Source organism: Salvelinus namaycush, chromosome 40 (genome assembly GCF_016432855.1).
Source record: "Salvelinus namaycush isolate Seneca chromosome 40, SaNama_1.0, whole genome shotgun sequence".
NCBI classification, from domain to species: Eukaryota; Metazoa; Chordata; class Actinopteri; order Salmoniformes; family Salmonidae; genus Salvelinus; species Salvelinus namaycush.
Window position 1 is genome coordinate 5,965,194 of NC_052346.1, and position 23,254 is coordinate 5,988,447.

General features: G+C 43.2%; 1 protein-coding gene across 1 annotated transcript; it reads right to left on the minus strand.

Moving 5' to 3' along the window:
- Positions 1–4,182: 4,182 nt before the first annotated feature.
- aox6 (aldehyde oxidase 6) lies at positions 4,183–21,039 on the minus strand. Its single transcript, XM_038979356.1, has 31 exons — positions 20,776–21,039; positions 20,443–20,500; positions 19,736–19,832; positions 19,108–19,216; positions 18,840–19,028; positions 18,666–18,746; positions 17,700–17,783; positions 17,127–17,364; positions 16,895–17,046; positions 16,533–16,626; positions 16,312–16,421; positions 15,979–16,163; positions 15,625–15,787; positions 15,432–15,521; positions 14,608–14,777; positions 10,194–10,320; positions 8,611–8,830; positions 8,372–8,496; positions 8,109–8,242; positions 7,880–7,967; positions 7,686–7,772; positions 7,362–7,553; positions 6,818–7,045; positions 6,623–6,718; positions 6,339–6,467; positions 6,110–6,184; positions 5,937–5,989; positions 5,575–5,689; positions 5,168–5,422; positions 4,847–5,014; positions 4,183–4,564 (listed from the first exon to the last, which is right to left on the minus strand). Exons 1-31 carry the CDS (start codon positions 20,827–20,829, stop codon positions 4,511–4,513), a joined length of 4,020 nt encoding a protein of 1,339 aa, XP_038835284.1. The 5' UTR covers positions 20,830–21,039; the 3' UTR covers positions 4,183–4,510.
- Between the last annotated feature and the right edge of the window lie 2,215 nt (positions 21,040–23,254).

A 23,254-nucleotide genomic window follows, 5' to 3' on the forward strand; every position in this document is an offset into this window, starting at 1 on the left:
CCTTGATGAGAATGAGATTGGGGCAAGGACCACAAAGACCGTACTATCAATGTCCCAATTATGGTTCGCACAAGCTACAATCTAGTAGGTTTTCTGATAACCTCCCTAAACTCACTGGATTCTTAATTAGTTTCAGAAACCACCTGCAGGATGGGCAGTGCACCCTCCCCTCACTTTGTGCTCTCCTCACAGTTTAGGGGCAGCGCTCTGTCTCTCCTTCTCGCCTTTCCGAATCATAAATAGAACTATTGATAAATTATCCAACCCAAATTTAGAATGACAGTCCCTAGTGCTTCACGTTGAGTCCATCACTCGGCGCTCATTCTTCTGGCGTTTCTTCATTTTCTTCTTCAGAAAGCTTTACAGTTCATCCTCCCAATGGCACACATGTAACTCATGCACGTCAAAGTGAATGGCCCTTTGATAATGTCCCGATTTCAATATCTGGGGAATAATCAGATTTTCCCAAACAGACAAATGTTTCACCTGAGCCTCCACCACCTTTTGTTTGCAGTCCATTCTATTTAGTCCATTTTCTGACCAGTACACCAGCAGAATGAGAGAAGTTTAGACGTGATCTCTCTCCATGCTCACTCCACGTGGACGGTCTCCGGACTCATGCCTCACTCCTGAGAGAAAAGGCCATAGTGAACGCCGTTGTTGCCATTACTTCAGCCGGTTAGAGGGGAAGGGGCTCACACTGTTCTCGGTCAAATGATCCCTTCCATGCATCTAGATACCATCTGTGGTCACCTTCGCCATAATCTTGAGAGAGACCGGAACAACAGGGCATTTATGATTCAGGAAATCCAGACAAACAATTCACTGTATGACAAATTATTACATTCCCAATATTCTTAATTCAAATTTCTAAGACAAATGTCAAAGAGAATAACACACTGTTGAAACCATTTTTCAAATGGACTTATACTCCTTTATCATTTTAGTGTCAGGGAGTTAGAGGGCTAACTCTTAGGGAGAAATCCAGACCATACAGCAGACCCAATCTGGTGAGATTTGTTTTGACGCAAGACAAAAACAAAACAACACTTCTTCATATTTACCAGTATTTACATATTATACTTAAATCTCACCCAATGTCTCTAGCCTTTCTAGCCAGGGTGATCAGGCCTCACCAGAAAGTCAGGACAGAGGTCATTCAACACCATTAACTGAGTGTTATTTTCCCCTTTGCTTTCCCTGTACTTCAGACTCATTATTTAAAGACATTTCAAACATTCTGTGTACCAGGTTTACATTGGAGTTTTCAGTACATTTCTTATCAGGAGAATTTACATGTGTGCAACCAAAATTCGGACAATAGATACTTCAGAAATTTGTATTTGTGTGCCCTTTAAATGTGCATCCTTTCTAACCCGTGAAGAACCCACAAAACCCAAATAAAAAGACCCCACGCAATAAATCAGACACGGTATTAACACCACTAACAAATATGCACAACAGGTGGGTTGTGTGTGCTGGCGTTTGTGGTGAAACGTAAGGCAAAAGCAAATGGCCAGGCCTTACTTAATTAGGAGCTGGGTACCTTTACACTTAATAGAACAGCAGAATTTCAAACTGCTCTCCCAAGGCAACATCCTCTGGAAACATTTCAAAGGACGAGATAGGGATACCCCCCGCTCTGTACCCCTCCCTCAAGGGTGCAGCTCTGATGACCATCTACAAGGATGGCTCGGTGCTGGTGACACAGAGATGGGTCAGGGCATCAACACCAAAGCCATTCAGATTGCCGGTCGTATCCTGAAGGTGCCTATGTCCTCAATCCACATAAAAAATACCTGTACGGGCAACGTTCCCAATGCTGCACCCTCAGGAGCCTCCTTTGGCACGGACGCAGTGGGCATGGCAGTCAAGGTATTTCAACAAAGCCTGGTCTCTGATCGGTTTGTGTTGTCACGCCAACTCCTATGGACAATGACCATAGGAGTTGGCAAGACTGCACGAACAGATCTGGGACTAGGCTAGCTCCAATGTTCTGTTCTCACAGGCTTCTCATAGGCTTATAAAGGCATACTGTTTCAATGTGTTTATTGTACCAAATGTTACTGTGTATGATTTCAGGATGCTTGTGAGAAACTGATGAGGCGCTTGAAGCCAGTCATGGAAAATCATCCCAAATATACATGGCAACAATGGGTAATCAACAAACATCCACCAGACTATAATAAACTCAATATAATTATGTTTTTGTGTCAATCTCCATAATGGTATAGCATACAATAACTTGTGTTCTTTCCCACAGATTGTCGAGGCTTATTGCCAGAAGGTCAGCTAATCTGCAACTGTCTTCTTCTTGTACGTACCCTGTCAATACAGTAGACTGTAGTGTGTAATGAAGCAATGCAACGTATCACTGACTGTTGTAAGGCCGTGATCACTGCAACGGCACGATTACGGCTCTCATATTAGGAAAGTCTCAGTGACAAGTAGGCTATCCTAATATGGACACCGTATGGGTTCCAGGGGACCTCACACGGGTGTTGACTGGGAGAACAGCGAGGGTCCAGCCTACTATTACTTCACCTTTGGGGCCGGCTGCTCAGAAGTGGAGATAGACTGTCTCACTGGAGAGCATGAAGTACAGTATTACCTTTTGTCTAAATCAGTGAAATGTTCATTAACACTACTTCATACTGTACCTGCAGGCATGCCTTAGAACTTGCAATAAGCATGTATGAGCCTTTGATTTATGTTATGTCTCAAGGACGTCATTGGCTTTATACAATTAACTGTGTGTTTGTTGCAGAATCTCAGAACAGATATTGTGATGGCTGTTGGAAGAAGCCTCAATCCAGCTCTAGATATAGGACGTGTACAGCACTGTCTAGCACTCACAGGTCTAGTGGCTGTATATTTCTACAGTATTATGGATCAATATAGGACATCTTCAGTAGCATACATTCCAATATGACTTGAGACAAAGTTAACACGGTGCTATATATTCAGGATTGAGGGAAGCTTTGTCCAAGGCATAGGTCTGTACACCATAGAGGAGCTGCAGTTCTCTCCTGAGGGGGTTCTGATGACCAGGGGTCCGTTCCAGTACAAGATTCCTGCCCTCTGATGTCCACCTGCTAGCCAACGCACAGAACCCACATGCCATCTACATGTCCAAGGCATGACAAACAACATCACTTGACACATCCATAAAGGCATCAGTTAGGCCTAAATAAAGATCATTCTCTGGACTGAACGATTTGCACCATGCCACATTGTCAAGTTCAAGTTTGTCGTGTAAAACACAAAATGCTTTCACTCAAGGTTCCTGAGGATTCACTTTAAGTGGTAATTGATGGTCGACCAGGTTGTTATAGGGTATAGGCGAGCCGCCAGTGTTCTTGGCCAGCACCATCTTCTTGCCATAAAAGGAGGCAGTTGCTGCAGCCCGTAGAGAAGGGGTTAGGAGACAGCTTCCCTCTAAGCTCCCCCTGCTACTGCTGAGAGGATACGCATGGCCTGTGAGGACCAGTTCACTAAGATGGTAACTTTTCTTCATTTCGGAGGACACAGATCAAGTCTAGCTCTAGACTAAAAAGCAGTTTGATGGAAATTCTCCATTGAAAGTGCTTTTTAGTTCAGGACTAGGCTTATTCTGAGTCCACTAACTGGCCCATGTCTACTGTTTTGGTCTCTCCGATACCCTTTCGCCAACAACATTAGTTTAACGGGCATTATCTTTTTTTCCTCAAGGCTCCATCTCCAAAGAAAGGAACATTCAAACCATGGAGTATCAGCATATGAGTCAACTGAAGATGACTTGGCAGCCTCGTCAGACCTGGGCTTGGCGCCAACTATTAATCATTCACCAAATCGTAATGTGTTGTTCGGTCTTGGTGGGTTGCTTGCAGATTGTGTGCTTTCTGGATGACTTGGAAATGTGTCCAGAATATGCGCTTGACGCTGTTGCTTGAAATTTCACTTTTGTCCTAGGAACCAAGGGTAAGATAAATACACCATCTGGTGTTGTTTGGTCGTGTATGTTTTGGGCTGTTTGTTCAAACTTTAACATCCTGCATCTGTGACCTACAGCCAAGAGCAGTCAACAAACAGAGGAACACAGATTCACCTAAAAATAGAAGTGAACTTTGATCGTTGGTTTAATTCTGTGCTGTAAAGCATTCTGATGTCTGACTAATAAAGGATACATTTTTGAAGCATGTATTCAAGTTGAGAAACATGCAATTTATTGAAGGTGAAAAGGCATACATGGCATTGGATAGATTCACAATTGGACAACCCTACCTTTTACATCAAATTTAATTTGAGACAGACTTATTATATATATATATATTTTTAAGCAAAGTATAGGTTGGCAGCAAAAGCGTAGGCTTCTTTTGTAATTTGATATTTAAAGTATTACAATCATACAGTGTTATTAATCCTTATTCAGCTAAATATAGAATTTCTGTGTTAGTAACATTCTATGATTAGGTAGTATTCCTTATGGCAGTGATCAATACCTCAATACAAATCAGAATGTTATTTTAATTCAGGGAATACTCAAAGCCCATGGTTGGAATGATCCTTGTTTGCTGGCTGGAATCTGGAAGAGAACAATGGCTGACATTACTCCTGAGCAGTAAGTTGGATTTCAAACAGTCATGGCTGCCATGTGAATAAGGTACAGTACATTGAACTGGTGACTTGCCGGTTCCATTTCACTCCCTACCCCTTCCTGTTCCTAACTCCTTTATGTTTGCAGATCTGTAAGATGGAAGCAGTATGAAAACTCCATATTCAAATTGGCAAACATTGATGGGTTAGGGTCAAGCATTATGGGTTGGGGTAGGGAGTGAATTGAGACTGGCTGGTGGCGTCGCCTTACCTTCTGAGTAAAGGGGGTGTTACAGGCCAGACAGGTCCTCTCTGGGGTAGCAGGGCTGTTCAGGGTAAAGGGTCCCACCATACCAGCCTCTACCCGGGCTGCTGCCACCGCGTCTTTAATGGCGAAGAACACAGAGCTACCCAGGAACAGCACTGGCTCTCCGATTCCCTGTAGAGAAGAATATTTACTTTATCGTCAAATTAACTCGACAGAACATTCTTCACGGACTACTGTAGACGCCAAAGGTCTTGGTTAAAGGCTATAACTAGTTTAACGATAGTTTTTCCTGGTCACACACACACACACACACCCGTCGCTCACCTTAGATGAGTAGATGGCATGTGGGTTGTCAGAGTCTGAAAGCAGGTAGACGTTGAACTGAAGTGGTATGTCACAGAGAGCAGGGATCTTGTACTGGGACGGGCCACGCGTGTACAACACTCCCGAGGGAGAGAACTTCAGCTCCTCCATGGTGTACAGACCCAAACCCTGGATGAAGGCGCCCTCAATCTGGCCAATGTCTACGGAGGGGTTGATGCTCCTGCCAATATCCATAACAATGTCTGTCCTCACCGTCTAGACATGGGCAGAAAACAACGTCAAATTGTGTATATTTCATAGTATGAAATAGTGAATGTCTTAATTTGACCAGCTGACTAGTACCTAAGATAAAGTGTGTAACAACAGTAAAAGCATGTAAGAGATACTGGTTGTGTAAGTGAGGTTACCCTGTAGTCTCCAGTGAGACAGTCGACCTCCACCTCACTGCAACAGGCACCGTAGGTGTAGTAGGCATACGGCTTGCCCTCCTGCTTCTCCCAGTCCATGTGGAGGTCATGACCCCTATACAAAACGTCAGCATTTTGTGTGTTACACATCATTTATACACACACTGCTATCTACTGTAAATCTATACATGTTTGTATCTTTCCACATTAGGTAAGAGTAGCAATATTTCACACATAGGCCCTACAGTCCTAAAAGTCAATGGTTTTGTATCTGCAATAGTGAAATAAAAGACGAGATGAAAGGCTTTCTGTACACTCCCATGCGTTAGGTCTGCATGGAAGTCTATGTTGAATCTCATTACCTGTAGTATCCAGTAGCTGACAGACTGATCTTATGGATGAATGCTGAGTGCACCTATTTTCCAGAACACAAAACTGGTCATTTAGAACCATGTCGCTATTCATGAACTGATTCATATCCCTCTGTTCTACTTAAATCATTTTATCATGGGAAGTGGACATCAATATGAAATACCCAGGTCTGCCATGTGCCTTCTGGGTTCTGTTTCCTGACAGGTTCTAGTCTTTGGTACAGGGTCTCACAGGCATCCTAATGGACAAGACAAAAAAAAAGACTGGTTGAATATGATTGATCGATTGAATATCCATACTAACACGCCAACAGGAAAATATCCACATCAGGTGTTGGAGGACCAACTGATCTGGGATCGGGCTAGCTGGGGAGATCCCAGGCAATACTGTACCTTCACGGCCATGCCATTGGCATCCGTGCCAAAGGAGGCGGCGGAGGGGCAGGTGTTGGGCACAGCACTGGTGTTGGTCTCTGTGATGTGGATGAGAGAGGCGGGGATGTGCAGCTCTCTACTCGCCACCTGAAGATAGATTCATTGATTGAATGTAAAAAGTACATACAGCCAAGTAGAAGCAGTACACATTTATGGAATAGTTATAGTTAGTACAGAATGTGGACTACAATCATTATTTCACACCAACTAAGTCAAGCTAAGTGAGAAAATACTGTACCTACCTGTTGCATTTTAGTGTGTATTCCCTGGCCCATCTCGGTTCCACCATGACTGACTAGAACAGAACCATCCTTGTAGATGTGTACCAGAGATGCAGCCTGTCTCACAGACACACAGCGAAAATATCAAACCTCTATTTTATTGATTCATTATGTATAATTTGATTGACTAATTTGACAGTGCAAGGCAAAGCAAACCTGATTAAGGAAGCCGTCTGAGAATGCGATGCCATACTTAATGGGTATCGTGGCCATGCCTCTCTTCTTCCAGCGGTTCTGCTGGTTAAACTGGGCGATGGATTTGCGTCTGCTGCCATAGTCAGACTTCTCCTTGCATTCATCCCAGCAACGCAGGAGGTTCTTAGGATCAAACTCAAACTTGTAATGTGTCAGGGACACCTCCTTGTACATGTTTATCTCACGGATCTGCTCAAGAAAGAGAAAATATTAAGAGTACAGCGTTATGAAGTGTACACAGTACTTTATGAAACCTTTAAGGCATTTATAGCATATTCAGCTTAATAATCAGACGTCATCAGTCTTTGAACAGACTTAATTTATGCATGTCTGTCATGAGACTAACCACTGAGAGATTTTTGTTTATATCAATTCGATTTTCCTCAATAGAAGGCTCTGGTACCACCCACTCTTTCATCATAGAAACGTAAATTAGCGTAAATTTATATGGCTTTCCTCCCTGTCCCCATTTACCCTCCCGGACCCCTAACACTTGACCTCTGACCTCTTCAGCGTTGCAGCCCAACTTCATGGCCACGTCATTGATCATGTTCTCAGTGACCAACATGCTCTGGGGCACGCCGAAGCCTCGGAACGCCGTGTTGGAGGGCAGGTTGGTTTTACACGCCACCGAGCGACCGCAAAGGTTGGGCACGTTGTAGGCATTGTCCAGGTGAAGGAGAATCTTCTCTATTACCTGGAGAAAAGGAGGGAGCAAAGAGCTCAGACACTGCCTATGACAAGCATAGAGACGGAGTCTGGTGTTAACCCCAAGTCCTCCTTGAAACCTAAGAATTGAATGGTGAAAGGCAGAGGAAGAGTGACTCACCAACAAAGACTCATCTGCAGTGTTTCCAGAGTTGGCGTAATAATGTAGATCAGCAGCCATTATCCTCCCATCGTTCATAAAGCCCACCTGGAGACATTATCATTATCAGTCAAATCTACAGTACCACTTAGAGATCCCTCAAATGCCTCCCTTTGTGAGTCAGTCATATCACAAAGCCTTAAGAGGGGGAGCACCTTGTGTTTGCCCAGGACAGGGTGGCGGGCCCCAGTGATCAGCATGTCCTCTCCTCTCTCCAGAACACAACGCACGGCCCGACCAGTCCTGGGTAGACAGATCAGAACAGGCCGGGACTCAAACAAACACATAAATGATGTTTTGGATTCATAGAGTACCATTGCATTTGGGTTAAATATGTAATGTGTCATTGGATCAAGTCAGTTATTTTTGAAGTATTTTACTTACTTCCACGCAGCCACAGAAGTGATGCAGGCTATGATAGACGTTTTGGTCACTTTCCCTCCAAACGCTCCGCCAACTCTCTTCACATGACAGGACACTCTGTTGGAGGGAATCCCAAGAGTCTCCGCGATGGATTCCTACAGAAAAGACACAGACAAGAAACATTTCATTTGGCAATTAGGAGTAATGACTTACACTTCAACAGTGACTATTTGATATTTTCCTATCCTCAGGGATGGAGATTGAAGGAGTAGAGTTGACTGTACCTGGGCATAGGTTGGGTGTTGACAGGAGAGATAAACCTTGAGCTCCCTCTCTTCTCCAGAAGGCACAACAACCATGCTCTGTGTTTCCATGTAGAAATGCTCCTGACCACCAAGCCGGATCTCCCCTGAGATTAAAGAGCACAACGCGGCTCAGTACATTGACTTAACCGGTACAAACACTCAAGATAGGAACCAGGTTGACACACCTAGTACGCATACGAAACTAAGACATACTGTACCTTCATAAATGTGGTCAACCTTATCAAAAGCCTCATCCACGTTGCCTCGCTCGATCATCCTCTGGGGCAGAAAGAAGGACTGTTTCTCAATAGCCTCCTCAACAGTGAACACTGGGCCTGGCAGATCCTCATAGCCGATCTTCACTAGAGCCGCCCCTCTCTTAGCCTGCTTCCTGGTGTCAGCCACCACTGCACACACCATGTGACCCACGCATGACACCTGAGGAAGAGAGACGTACATAAACCTGGCAATAACATTTGTGGACATAGTTAATAGTTACAGTCATGCATCTGTGTGAGAATGGCCTTCATACATGACCAAACGTATGTTGACACCTGCTCGTCGAACATCTCATTCCAAAATCATGGGCTTTAATATGGAGTTGGGGGACTTGCTTCCATTCAGCCAAAAGAGCATTAGTGAGGTCAGGCACTGATGTTGGGCGATTAGGCCTGGCTCGCAGTCGGCGTTCCAATTTATCCCAAAGGTTTTCGAAGAGGTCAGGGATCTGTGCAGGCCAGTCAAACCATTTCTCTGTAGACCTTGCTTTGTGCACAGAGGCATTGTCATGCTGAAACAGGAAAGGGCCTTCCCCAAAAGTTTGCCACAAAGTTGGAAGCACAGAATCATCTATAATGTCATTGTATGCTGTAGCGTTACGATTTCCCTTCACTGAAACTAAGAGGCCTAGCCCGAACCATGAAAAACATCCCAAGTCCATTATTCCTCCTCCACCAAACTTTACAGTTAGCACTATGCCTTCGGGCAGGTAGTGTTCTCCTGGCATCCACCATACCCAAATTTGTCCGTCGGACTGCCAGATTGTGAAGCGTGATTAATCACTCCAGAGAATGTGTTTCCACTGCTCCAGAGTCCAATGGCGGCGAGCTTTACACCACTCCAGCCGACGCTTGGCATTGCGCATGGTGATCTTAGGCTTGTGTGCGGCTACTCGGCCATGGAAACCCATTTCATGAAGCTCCCAGCGACGATGCTTCCAGAGGCAGTTGGAACTCGGTAATGAGTGTTGCAACCAAGGACAGATGATTTTTACACGATATGCGCTTTAGCACTCGTCGGTCCCGTTCTGTGAGCTTGTGTGGCCTAACACTTCGCGGCTGAGCCATTGTTGCTCCTAGACGTTCCACTTCACAATAACAGCACCTACAGTTGACCGGGGCAGGTCTTGCAGGGCAGAAATTTGAAGAACTGACTTGTTGGAAAGGTGGCATCCTATGACAGGGCCACTTTGAAAGTCACTGAGCTCTTCAGTAAGGCCATTCTACTGCCTAATGTTAATCTATGGAGATTACATGGCTGTGTGCTGTATTTTACACACCTGTCAGCAACAGGTGTGGCTGAAATAGCAGAATCCACTAATTTGAAGGGGTGTCCACATACTTTTGTATATACACAGTATAGTCTACATTGTGAGGTGAATAAACAGCATGGCTACTCAGTTCCGGTGTGACAACACACTGGACAAGCCTTTGATGACATCATACACTGTATGAAAACAACAACACATATGATATGACACGTGCGATTCTGGTTGTGTCTCTTCGATGAAGCACTACAATACCTCATTCTGAGCCAGAATGTCCTCGTCTATGCCTGTAAACGTCCTAAACTTCTTCCCTGGGATGTCTTTAGAAGTGATGACATCCACCACACCTGGAACCTGGAGAGCTTCACTGATATCTATGTCTCTGTTAGGAGGGGGGAAAAAATACAGTGAGTAGAGAGACAGTCATTCACATACTAACCAATACTACCTCTCATTTCATACAGGTTAGGATTATACATGGCGTTGTGTTCATATGGCCATTACTCATTTACAGTGAATGACATTCAGATAAGGATCTATGGTGGTGTATACCCATTTAACAATGAGGATAACTACCTATTGAGGCCCACATGACGCACCATGCTGGTTAACAATAGCCAGTCTCTCTACACTGGTGTGTCTATGAAGCCCACTTCCTGTCCAATGAATAGTGAATGAGTGAGTAAGGTCTATACTTTGTATTCTATACAACCTGGATAAAACCCATTATTACTGTTGGCTGTGGATAGAGGGTTCTATTGGATTTTTATAATTCAATATTTAGCACAGTGCAGCCAAATGAATATCTTAAGATTCCTCATTAAATGAGAGGCAGTATTGGTGATTATATGAATGATTGGGACTCTGCTCACTGTATGATCTACACCAGGGGTGTACAACAGGCGGCCCGTGGACCAAAACCGGCCTGCAAGTGATTATTTTTGGCCCTCAAGTTTAGGAAAACAAACAATGATTTTAATTTAGAAAAATGATTTAGTAATCCCACAAATAAAAAGAGACGTGATCGTGTCTCAATGTAATCAAGGTATGAAGTTACTATGCTATTTTCCAATAAAATCGCTTATTGGGCTTACTTGTAGGCAATTTGCATAGTACAAATTATAATTACATCCCGTCCCCCCCCCCGACCTCCAACTCCCCAAAAATTGCACCGCAGCTGAATCTAGTTGGTTACCCCTAGGCTACACAGTGGGCTCTATTTTCAGATAGCATTAAGCCAGCGCAATTGTCAAGCACATGATCTTTGGCAATTTCAACCTGTTAACGGGGAAACCTAGTCAGTTGTACAACTGAATGCATTCAACTGAAATGTGTCTTCCGCATTTAACCCAACCCCTCTGAATCAAAGGTGCGGAGGTCTGACTTAAAATCGACATCCACATCTTTGGCACCCGGGTGACAGTGGGTTAACTGCCTTGCTCAGGGGCAGAACGACAGATTTTTACCTTGTCAGTTCGGGGATTCGATCCAGCAACCTTTCGGTTACTGGCCCAATGCTCCTACCCACCAGGCTACCTGCCTCCCCTACTAAAGCCGGTGCTCTTTTATTTTCACACCCTGCGCTTGCTTGTGCTGAGGTAGGAGGGGTGGCTATAGCTGAGCTGTGTCCTTAAAAAATTTGAAAAAGGTCAAAATTTCAGTATGTGCTGGTGAGGATATTTAAGACCAACCGAAAGCTGGTCTTAGCGGTAACGCGGTTGGTTATGGCATGTATTTTGACAACGGAAGTGCAGCCTATCCAGCCATGACACTGTGCCCATATGCACATGGAACACAAGGTGTTTGTGCACTTAAACCCCATATTAAAGAAACATTCCCCATTTTGTTTCATTAGATTAAAAACCAAGTTTAGCCTCTCAATGAAGGCAGTCTTTTTTGTCTGGCCCAATCCATTCACCAAGTAGACAAGAATATTAATAAAGGGTTTGGCTCCTAAGACCGCTTTAAAATAAATCTTAATTAAGAGTCTATTGACACACTTGTGTGTCAATCTCCAACAAAATCCATCACTTTATGCTAAAAATATTTCCCATGGGCTGCATCTCAATCCACCGCATCAGCCTATAAATCGGCCTTCCGCATCGGCGGTGGAAGGCGGCCGAGCTACAGCGGTATTTGTCAGACCATGAGACACCCCCGATAATCGGTCTTCTCACAAAAATGACTTGTGTCCAAACGGTTTGGCCTACAATCTAAGCTGAAAGATGCTTCTCTCACGAACACATTGGTTTTGGAGGTAGTTTTGTCCCCCCCCCCCAAAAAAAGGGGGCAAATGTGTACAAATAACTAAAATATTTCCTGAGCTTTCTTACTGTATATCTCCTAGATATAGGGCAAACACTTCAAAACATTTTACATTTTTGGACTGTCTGTTGCCATTTATGAATGTTTTATTCAATGCGTTTCTATGGGCTATAAAGGCCAAATGCAATATTTTATCAAATAACTTTTTGGGGGGATACCTACAGGGTTCCTAAAATTCTAAATCAAATAGCTAAATAATCCATGGTATGACAATCTTAAAACAATCAATATTATTTTAAAGGCATAGATTTTTAGCTAATCACAAAGCTTTATTAAAAAGATCAAGTTCGAGAGCAGCAAAACAGTAAGTGGAAATCCGTTTTTATCTATACTGAACAAAAATATAAAATGCAACAATTAAGCTGAGTAACAGTTCACATAAGGACATCCGTCAATTGAAATACATTCATCATTCATTAATCTATGGATTTCACATGACTGAGAATATAGATATGCATCGGTTGGTCACAGATACCTTAAACAAATGGTAGGGACATAGATCAGAAAACTAGTCAGTATCTGGTGTGACCATTTTCCCCATGCAGCACAACTCATATCCTTCGCCTAGAGTTGATCAGGCTGTTGATTGTGGCCTGTGGAATGTTATCCCACTCCTCTTCAATGGCTGTGCGAAGTTGCTGGATATTGTTAGGAACTCAAACACGCTGTCGTACATGTTGACCCAGAGCACCCCAAACATGCTCAATGGGTGACATGTCTGGTGAGTATGCAGGCCAAGGAAGAACTTGAAAATTTTCAGCTTACAGGAATTGTGTACAGATCCTAGTGACATGGGGCAGTGCACTATAATGCTGAACCATGAGGTGATGGCGGCGGATGAATGTTCAAAATAATGGGTCTCAGGATCTCGTCACTGTACCTCTCTGCATTCAAATTGCCATCGATAAAATGCAATTGTGTTCGTTGTCCATAGATTATGTCTGCCCATACCATAACCCCACCGCCACCATGGGGCACTCTGTTGACAACGTTGACATCAGCAAACCGCTCACCCACACGACACCATATACATGGTCTGCGGTTGTGAGGCCAGTTGGACATACTCAATTCTCTAAAATGACGTTGGAGGCGGCTTATGGTAGAGAAATTAACATTCAATTCTCTGGCAACAGCTCTGCTGGACATTCCTGCAGTCAGCATGCCAATTGCGCACTTCCTCAAAACTTGAGACATCTGTGGCATTGTGTTGTGTGACAAAACTGCACATTTTAGATTGGCCTTTTATTGTCCCCAGCACAAGGTGCACCTGTATAATGATCATGCTGTTTAATCAGCTTCTTGATATGCCACACCTGTCAGGTGGATGGATTATCTTGGCAAAGGAGAAATGTTCCCTAACAGGGATGTAAACACATTTCTGCAAAAAATGTAAGCGAAATAAGCTTTTCGTGCATATGGAAAAATTCTGAGATCTTTCATTTCAGCTCATGAAACCTGGGACCAACACTTTACATGTTGCGTTTATATTTTTGTTCAGTACACATTATTTTGGCCAGCTCCTTTTATTATTTTGTATGCGTGTTAATAAATACAAAATTATTTTTAAAAACTCCACGTAGGCCAGAAACTGAAAATATTGCTTTTTTAAAAGCAACTTTTCTGCAATTCTATGCATTTTTTCCATGGGGCTGATGTGCACTTCCATGTGCAGTTTTACAGCAAATTTTCTGAATTCTAGCACATTTTGCCATCGGTTGGAGGCAAACATTTGCAGTTTTTAATATAATAACTGATGATCAATGGACCCCACACAGGTCGGTAATTTGACCATGCTTACAAGTTTAGATAGCTGGCCGCTGTAAGAAAAGAAATGAGCTGACATGGACTAATTGTGTAACTGCTTACGCACAACCAAATTTCTTAATTGCACCTTGTGCATTCTATTGTTCTAACTCTGAACAATAAGTTAAGACCCCGAATAAGTTCCAAATGTTTTTAAGGGGGACTAGGACGAGAATATTCCGTTCCCCCAGCCGAATTAGTGTTGATGATACCGCACAGACTGCCAATAACCAACAGAACATGACAAAAGCATGCAGTATTAAGCCATGGAACGCCTTGATAGGCCAGTGAGTGGCCAAGCCCTCGTCACACCTACAACTTGTTTATTCATTGTGCCACCACTAGCTAATGCGCTCACAATTCCGGCTGTGAAAATAGCACAAATATTTCTGATCCCCCTGACCTATAGTGCTACCGCCAGTGCTTAGATTTACAATTGCTTTAGGTTTGTTAAAATAGAGCTCAGTATGTTATGAACTAAAAAAAGTGGTTTGTGAGGAAACTTATCCATGAATCCTTTGCAATGTTCTCCAGGACTTACAGGATCTTAGCATGTGGTCTGGTGCTGGTGACCAGGACTAGGTGGAGCTCTCCGTCCATCTTGGGGATGTCATCACAGTAAACAGCTTCTCCAGTAGCCTGGCTGATGGCTGAACGGTGCATGATAGGCCGACCTACTGGGTCGTCACCACTCTGGCCTTTCACCACAGCCTGCAAGTGTGAGATTTTAGTCCTGGGTTAACTGAGATTAAGGAAGGGGTAACATGATCAAACCATGATTGTTAATAAGAATTTGTTCTTAAAAAAGGAGAAGTTCTCATTTTTACAAGCAAATTAACATTTTCGATATAAATCGCATGTTATAGAAGGGTCCAGACACTTTTTTTGTTACGATTTTCTGTATTTTTACAATTTACCCCAACCAGCGCTTCACTTCCTCATCCTCGTTATGCAGTACTCTGAAAAAACATGAACAAATACTAAAAAACTAAAACGTCCTTTTAGAAATGTCCCAGTATAATGATGCAGGTTCATTAGGTGCTGTAAACATGAAATGGTACGACTCGAGCCGTTTCCCCTATCCAGCTGTTCCATTCTCCGTATAGCCTGCCGCTAGAAAGGACGGTGAGGTATCGCTCGAGTCGCAACAAAACGGAATACAACGTTCAGAATGACAATGTCACGTGTACAACATGTAAAGACCTGCATCATGTTTCTAAAAGGACGATTTGGGTGTTTTTGGAGCATTTGTTCATGTTGTCAGATCACACGTACTGCACAATGAGGAATAGAGTCACTGGTTGGGTTAGGTGAAATCGCTAAATTCGTCTTCAACCGACTAAAATAAAATAAAATCAAACAGACCTGGAACTCTTGTAGGCTGGGCTGTAGCTGTTTAGGTAGTGGACGTATTCCACTGCTGATCTCTTCTGATAGGTCCTCCTGGATCACATTCTGTACAATGCCAAAAACATATCTATATTTAGAGAAACATTAGCAAATCCAAGTTCCAAATTAAGTAGGCTACCAATTGGGCGAAGAGTGACCCAGTCCATACCATCTCCCAGAGCTTGTGCAACATCTCCAGATTGAACTTGAAGAGGAGGCTGAGAGTTAGGGACCTGCGGAACTCCACCTGCCCACCGGGGTGGGAGGGAGACAGGGATATCTCATCTAAGAGCTGGGTGTAGGCTTCACTCAGCGTCTGCTCATCCCACTTCCTGGAGGGGTGTGTGTTTGGACGTGGGGGGGGGTACAAAACAAGCAAGGATGTAAAACACAGATAATGTAACACAACAAGAACATTACTGAGGAGGGTAACAAGGAAACATATGAATTACAAACAAGTTTAGCTAGCTCTCCTCAAAAGAAAATAGCCCATTAAACAAATCCTAAAAAATTCCCTCTGTACCTTCCGATGACTGCAGCACATGTTTTGGTGGCGCTGACAGTGCATGGCCCTACACCGCCGTAGTAGATACTAAGCTCCTTGACCACGCTGGAACCCTCTGTGAACATGACCCTCATCCCAGTGGTCACCGTGGCCAGGGCGTTCTCCTTACGAGGGGCCTGGCGGAACGCTCGCATGAGCTCTCCCTGCAAACACACATTAGATTTGGAAAAACGTTGTTGTTCGCGCAGTCACAGGATTCAGCTCACCTCAAGGCCAGGAGTTCTTCCTGGTGAGGTCAAATGCATGAGATTCTCAAGAGGTTCTCCATTCCCAAGTGGATTCTTACTGTACCTGTCTAGATACTGGTATGAACACAGACAGGACAATCTCATCCGGTTTGAGAGATGTTTTTCCAAACCCCACAAAGAAATCTTTATTAAGCAGGATTTCCTGTCTTCCCCCTGGAAGAGAACCAATTAACACAATGATTTGTAATAATTCAATACAAAACATGGTTAAATTAGACACGGAATAAATTCAATGAATGAAAATGGTCACTACTGACAACTCACTCTTTGACACCACATTAAGTGTGCAGTTCCCAGCAGCGAACACAGGGTTCAGGTCTGAATTGGGATATGCACTGACAATATTGCCTCCAATGGACTAACACACACAGAAACACACCATAAATATGTTTAACAGTCAAACAAATGCAGAAATACATGTTTACCAGTGATCCCCTGAGGGTAGTTAAGACGTAGAGATTTGGACAGTAATGTGCAACACAGCTGTTAGCCTGGTTCCAGACCTGTTTGTGCTATATAGCCAACAATAACCAAAGGTGCTGGCAAGACCGGACAAACCAGGCTACAATCTGGGACCAGGCTACAAACTTGTTAGTGAATAACAGAAACAGATGACTCATACACACGGCAACGTTACGTATCTGCTGTCCTCCCAGGTTCCCCAGCTGCTGTAGGAGGGATCTGTATATCTCAGTCTTCTCCTCAGGAATCTCCTGGACCAGCCCCTCCAACAGGGCCTTAACCACAGACAGACTGCAGCCAGCCCCGATACACACACCTACAGACACACATGAACAGTTCTGAGAGAGAGAGAGAGAGAGAGACCGGAACCGAGAGAATAAAAACGAGAGAGCTAACCTTGCGGAGTCTTGGTAACCTCGAACAGCTCCTGGACTCTGGTGGGTGATATTATTATGGGATGCCAGGCACCTTTGAACTTGATGTCTGGGCCGATGTTGGTGTTGCCCATGACCAGCGGGGCCTGAGGGTGGCTGGTCTTCAGCTGGATCAGTTCCTCCAGGGACACAGGGGAGACCCACACCATCCTTTCCCCACGGAACAGCTGACTAACCTGGGGCTCCGTCTCTGCCATCAGCTGAGTGGAGAATAGCGGAGGATTGTCAGGATATAAATATCGCTAGGTTATAGACTAACGAGGATATAGACTGTTTTAATGACATTACAGACTATAAGACCTATGAGTCATTCAACGGACAACTCTTATAGCAAAATAACAGTATTTTGCCGATTTGGTGTCAATTAATAATTCTGTCTTGTGTAAAGGTTGTTAATTCAACTATTTTAGACTGAAGAATGATACTTTTTGACTGTTACACAGTGACATACAGTATATGATGAGAGCATATCAAACTGTGTAATTCACTATTTGACCACTAGTACATTGAGTAGCCACTTGTCCCGCTGCCTTACTATGAGTTCTGGGGGGAAGATGAGATCTTGGGTGGGGTCCAGAGGGAGGAGGTCCTCCTGGTCAAACAGCTGTGGTGGAAGCTCCTGGAAGACACAGTCAAGGTCATGTATGCCAACAAACACGTCTCGCTTTTTATAAAACAAGTGTGTTAAATCGGATTAAATGAAGCAATGTCATGGCATTGTGAACTATAACTTTACAGTATCATCAACATTTGTTTAAATTGAACCTTTATTTAACTAGGCAAGTCAGTTAAGAACAAATTCTTATTTACAATGACGGCCTACCCCGGCCAAACCCTAACCATTGGCCAATTGTGCGCCTCCCAATCACGGCCGGTTGTGATACAGAGCATAGACAGAGCAATGGATGCAAGGACTGACCATCCATCCAAATTATCATTTTTAACCATGTTGAGGGTATATAGAGTTTCTTTACATTACTTTGTTTACAAACATTGGAGTAAAACAAGCTTATATTTTGGGCTCTGATGTGGTACGACAGTTGAACTAAGCCCATGAATCATAAGTTATATTTTCAAGAATGAATGGGTACATATCATTCATTTACAAGTCCAAAAATGGATGTAGCAACTGCATATTACCCTTTAATGCATGCCCCTCTTCACACAAAAATATACAAAATAAATATATATATATATATATATATTTTTTTAAAGTTGTACGATTTAGAGCAAAAATAAAATGTCCTCAAGCTTCCAGTAAAGAGATAAAAATACTTCCTATCGGGCTATGGCTGAACCATGCCTCTTTAAGCCTTCAAGTCAGGCAAGAATCTCTTGATTAGGTCACTAGGCGTTGAACTAAGGTTAATATAGTATTTTAACAAGAGGTTCTACATGATTTATTTATGTTTATTCGCTCACTTGCCTCACTTTTCAAAAAAGGAAAATCTGTTAAACATGTCATAAAATGTGTACGGCCTGAATAGAAAGATTCACTCACATTCTCTGATCTCTCCGGAGGCGAATCTCCATTCAAACAACATCCAGCACCATTACCATTGGCTTGACAACAGTTTGATTCCTAAAGATGGATAACAGGATGGATTATGCATTCACTTTACAGACAGTAAATACAAATGCAATGCATGTGTCTTATGTGCAATATAATTTATACCGGACTAAAAGTCTTGCAGCCATCAACAATGGGACGATATCCTGTGCACCGGCACAAATTGCCTCCAAGTGCCACTGTGATGTCCTCCATGTTGGGCTGTGGTTTGTTCCTCAGTAAAGTGTACATGGACATCACCATGCCTGGAGTACAGAACCCACACTGAGACCCGTGGGCCTTAGCTATACGCTCCTGCAAGCACACACAAGCATATAATCCAGTCAGCCACACTGAATGAGAGCTTCACTCATCCATGCGTCGTAGGGCCTACCTGTACTGGGTGCACCCTGGTCTTGGTGTTGCCAATGCCCTCCACAGTGGTGACGGCTGCCCCCTGAAGCTGGCAGACTGGCAGCAGGCAGGCGTTGGCAGAGTAATGGCTAGTAGGTGAAGGTAAACTGGCCTGAGTGGCATTTACATTTTCAATATGAACATAATATATCATTCAAGTATAATAGAGGACATCACAAGAAAACATTGGAGGATAAATGTTGGATTTGTCCATTTATCAGTTTTCTTTCATGGAACTTATGTCCAAAGGGCACCTGCTGCTGCCATCTCATTTTTTATTCATTTTTATTTAACTAGACAAGTCAGTTAAGAAAAAATTCTTATTGACAATGACAGCCTACCAGGGAACAGTGGGTTGGTTAACTGCCTTGTTCAGGGGCAGAACGACAGATTTGTACCTTGTCAGCTCGGGGATTCAATCCAGCAATCTTTCGGTTACTGGCCCAACGCTCTAACCACTGGGATACCTGCCACCCCACAGGAAAGGCCTACTTAAAAGTTACTGTCTCAGTATGCCAATTATAGTATTCATCAACAGTGTAAACTTCATAAAAATCAGTCAATCATATATCCAAATGTTGGATGTTTGTTGAGGGATGAAAGGATACAGGATGGTCTTGGTGCCAGGCTGGTAGCGAGACACCATGACAGTACAGGCTCCACATCCTCCTCCTCCACATCCGTACTTGGTACCAGTCAACCTCACTGGAGTCAGGCACTGTCAAGGACTATAATAGTATATGCCACTCAGCAGACATTTTTATCCAAAGTGACTTACAGTACAGTGAGTGATCGATGGATACATTTTCAGTATGTGATCAATGCAGAAATTCAACCCACAACGCTACCAACTGAGGAGACAATCTGCTTGGGTTAGACAATCTATCAGTATCCATATTTCCACATACCATAACAATAAATGATTCCAAGGGATATATTATACAGCCATAATCAAAGGAAAATACACACTCACAGTGACACGCCCCATGGAACTATCTCTGATAGGCCTTATCATTATTGTCACACCTCAAACTCTGGACTGGCTTGTGTGGTAAACAAAACACACTTATAAAATCAGTGCACCACCCTAGGCTACCCATAAAGTATGGATTTTTATAAGCTACTGATTGTGCAATAAATTGGCTATAGGTTACACAGCATCTGTCCGTTTTTCTTTAGGATAAATATTAATAAGAGTGTAATCACAATGACAACAACAACAATAGTGCACTATATTATTCATTTCAATGTAAATACTTAATTCAATGTTGGTGCGTCACTTCTCATCGATACATCTTCAGCAAGAAAAGGATACACCTCTCTCTGAGGTAAGACAGTAACATAGTCTCTGGGTCTGCATTGTTTTCGGTCACCTGTTTGAAAGTAGGAGAGAAATCGTGTAAAGTACTTGGCATTAGTTTTTTCGGTCATTCTGAGAGAGTTGACCTGAGGCCTACATCCAGTATCTTCGGTACAAACACAGACGACGGGAAGTAATCATTGGTAAACAACATTAGCAGCCATGCAGACAGTTTTGTAGAGGAACAGTAGGCTAAAGTTCGGCAATGTGCAAAATAATCGCAAAGTGCTACAACTTGAAACCAACATACAGCTAATGCACAATAGAATAATACAGTCAATTATTTACCTTTTTACCGTTGACATAGAAACACAAGCAGTCGGTTTCTTTATTCTCACTCATTTTCCTCTCATTTGCGCATTAAAGTCCAGTGTTGACTGTTTTTGCGACCACTCAATAAATTCCCCAGTGACCTCACACGCCTCCTTGACGAAAGCAAATTCAGCTGCTTTCCTGCCAGTTTTGTAGAACTTTTCACCTAGTGGTTGATATACAACAGTCCCCTAAACCAGTTGATAATTACTGGTTTTAAATCGATACGGTAGTCAGAGGAGAGAGTACATTTGGAGTGCCATAGTCTACTGTAAATTGACTCCACCTCCCAATGTCAATGTTATGTAACAACAAAGTTGAAACCTCTTAATTCAATCAACACTAACCGATAGTGTCCCGATACAGGATTAATACAATTCAATGAATGACATCTTGGTATCGTAACGTGCCCTAAATGGAAAAATAACCTATTAAATGTTGTTTTCTTCGCATAATTTTGACCAAAGAGAATGAAACTATGCATTTCTAACCAGAGGGTGGCACTAGAACCTAACCTACATAAATCCTCTCAACAAAATCATTGTTAATCACTTGTTAGGCTACCAAATTGATTGATCGAGCTGACAAGGTAAAAATCTGTCGTTTTGGCCCTGAACAAGGCAGTTAACCCACTGTTCCTAGGCCGTCATTGCAAATAAGATTTTGTTCTTAAGTGACTTGCCTAGTTAAATAAAGTTAAAATAAAAATAAATATAAAGCTGACATTTATAATATACAACAATTGCCCTTTGAGTAATTTTCTTTCTGAGACCATGCCAAATCATAATGTGATGGGCAGTAAAAAAAGTAGAATAAATCATTTTCAATATCATGATGTTGTTTGTGGAGTGTTGTTTTGATTTCATAGAGGCATGGTTAGGGTTAAATGTATTCTGCCCATGTGCACTACATTCCACACTCTCAGAGGAAGACTGATAGATAGCCTTTTTGGGTGTTGGCAGGACACCTTGTTCTCTCTCTCTCTCTCTCTCTCTCTCTCTCTCTCTCTCTCTCTCTCTCTCTCTCTCTCTCTCTCTCTCTGTGTCTCTGTGTCTCTCTCTCTCTCTGTGTCTCTCTCTCTGTCTCTCTCTCTCTCTCTCTCTGTGTGTCTCTCTCTGTGTCTCTCTCTCTGTGTCTCTCTCTCTGTGTCTCTCTCTCTCTCTCTCTGTGTCTCTCTCTCTGTGTGTCTCTCTCTCTCTCTCTCCCTCTCTCTCTCTCTCTCTCTCTCTCTCTCTCTCTGTGTCTCTCTCGCTGTGTCTCTCTCTCTCTCTCTCTCTCTCTCTCTGTGTCTCTCTCTCTCTCTGTCTCTCTCTGTGTCTCTCTCTGTCTCTCTCTGTGTCTCTCTCTCTCTTTCTCTCTGTCTCTCTCTCTCTGTGTCTCTTCAGCAGCACATTGTCTCCCAGTCAGACAGGCTGACCTAGACTGTGCTTCCTGTCTGTGGGCTGTTGTTCCGTTGCCAGGTCCCTCTCTGCTGCTCTGTAGGACAGGTCTGTCCCAGGGGACTGAGAATGAGAAATGCACTGAGAGCACTTTCACAAGAAAATGGTGTCTAATAATTCTGTATGACAAGACACAGAAATTAGTATTAATGAATGAATCTATTAATTCATTAAAGTGACCCCATTGAGTTCATGACTTCGTGTACCAGGGGTTACTGTAGATAAGCCCCAAACCATACATACAATTAGCATGTCAGCTGAATATGAGCTTCTTCTGGATTGTTTGTGTGAATAGGGAGATAGAATAATGTAATGGTATGATAGGTACCACATCAGTGTGCTTTTCCCTTTTCCCCTCAGGGGTTCACATTGATGTTATTCCTTTATTATGATACTGGATGTCCCCTACCTAAAACAACATCAGTGTACATACAGTACAGTCTAGCTTCTGTCTTTGGTTACTCAGCTAGGAGATCTGAGTGATTTCAGTCGTGCTGCCGGGTCTAATGTGGTGTCTTACATGCTGTTTCAACAGTCAACTTTGAAGATAGGATCAGGACTGCAGAACACACTTACATAATGCTCAGACGACTAGAGCACAGTCAGACGGATTTACGTTCTCAGCTCGTTTCTAATTCAGTCTGACTTCCCCAAGAGGTTGAGTGAACAACATGACTCTGAATTTGACTTGAAAACCTCTTTCCTTCATTTCTTTCCCTCACTCGAGAAGCAAACCCTCTCAGGAATCCAGACTGGGGAATTTAACCCATTGGTGTTACTAGTCAGCCAAACTCTGGAGTTGAAATGAAGATGAAACATGATTTAAATGAAGGGGAGACTTACATCAAAATAACCATTAAAGCAATGTTAAGTGGTGAAGGACAGGGCAGACACTTTAGGGTGCTGAGTGAGTAGTGGTGGTGGGGCACCACCATGGATGCCCAGTGGGACTACGCTTCATGTTTATGGATGAGCCCCAGACTGCAACTGGCTCCCTGCTGGGCCCCTGCTGGGGA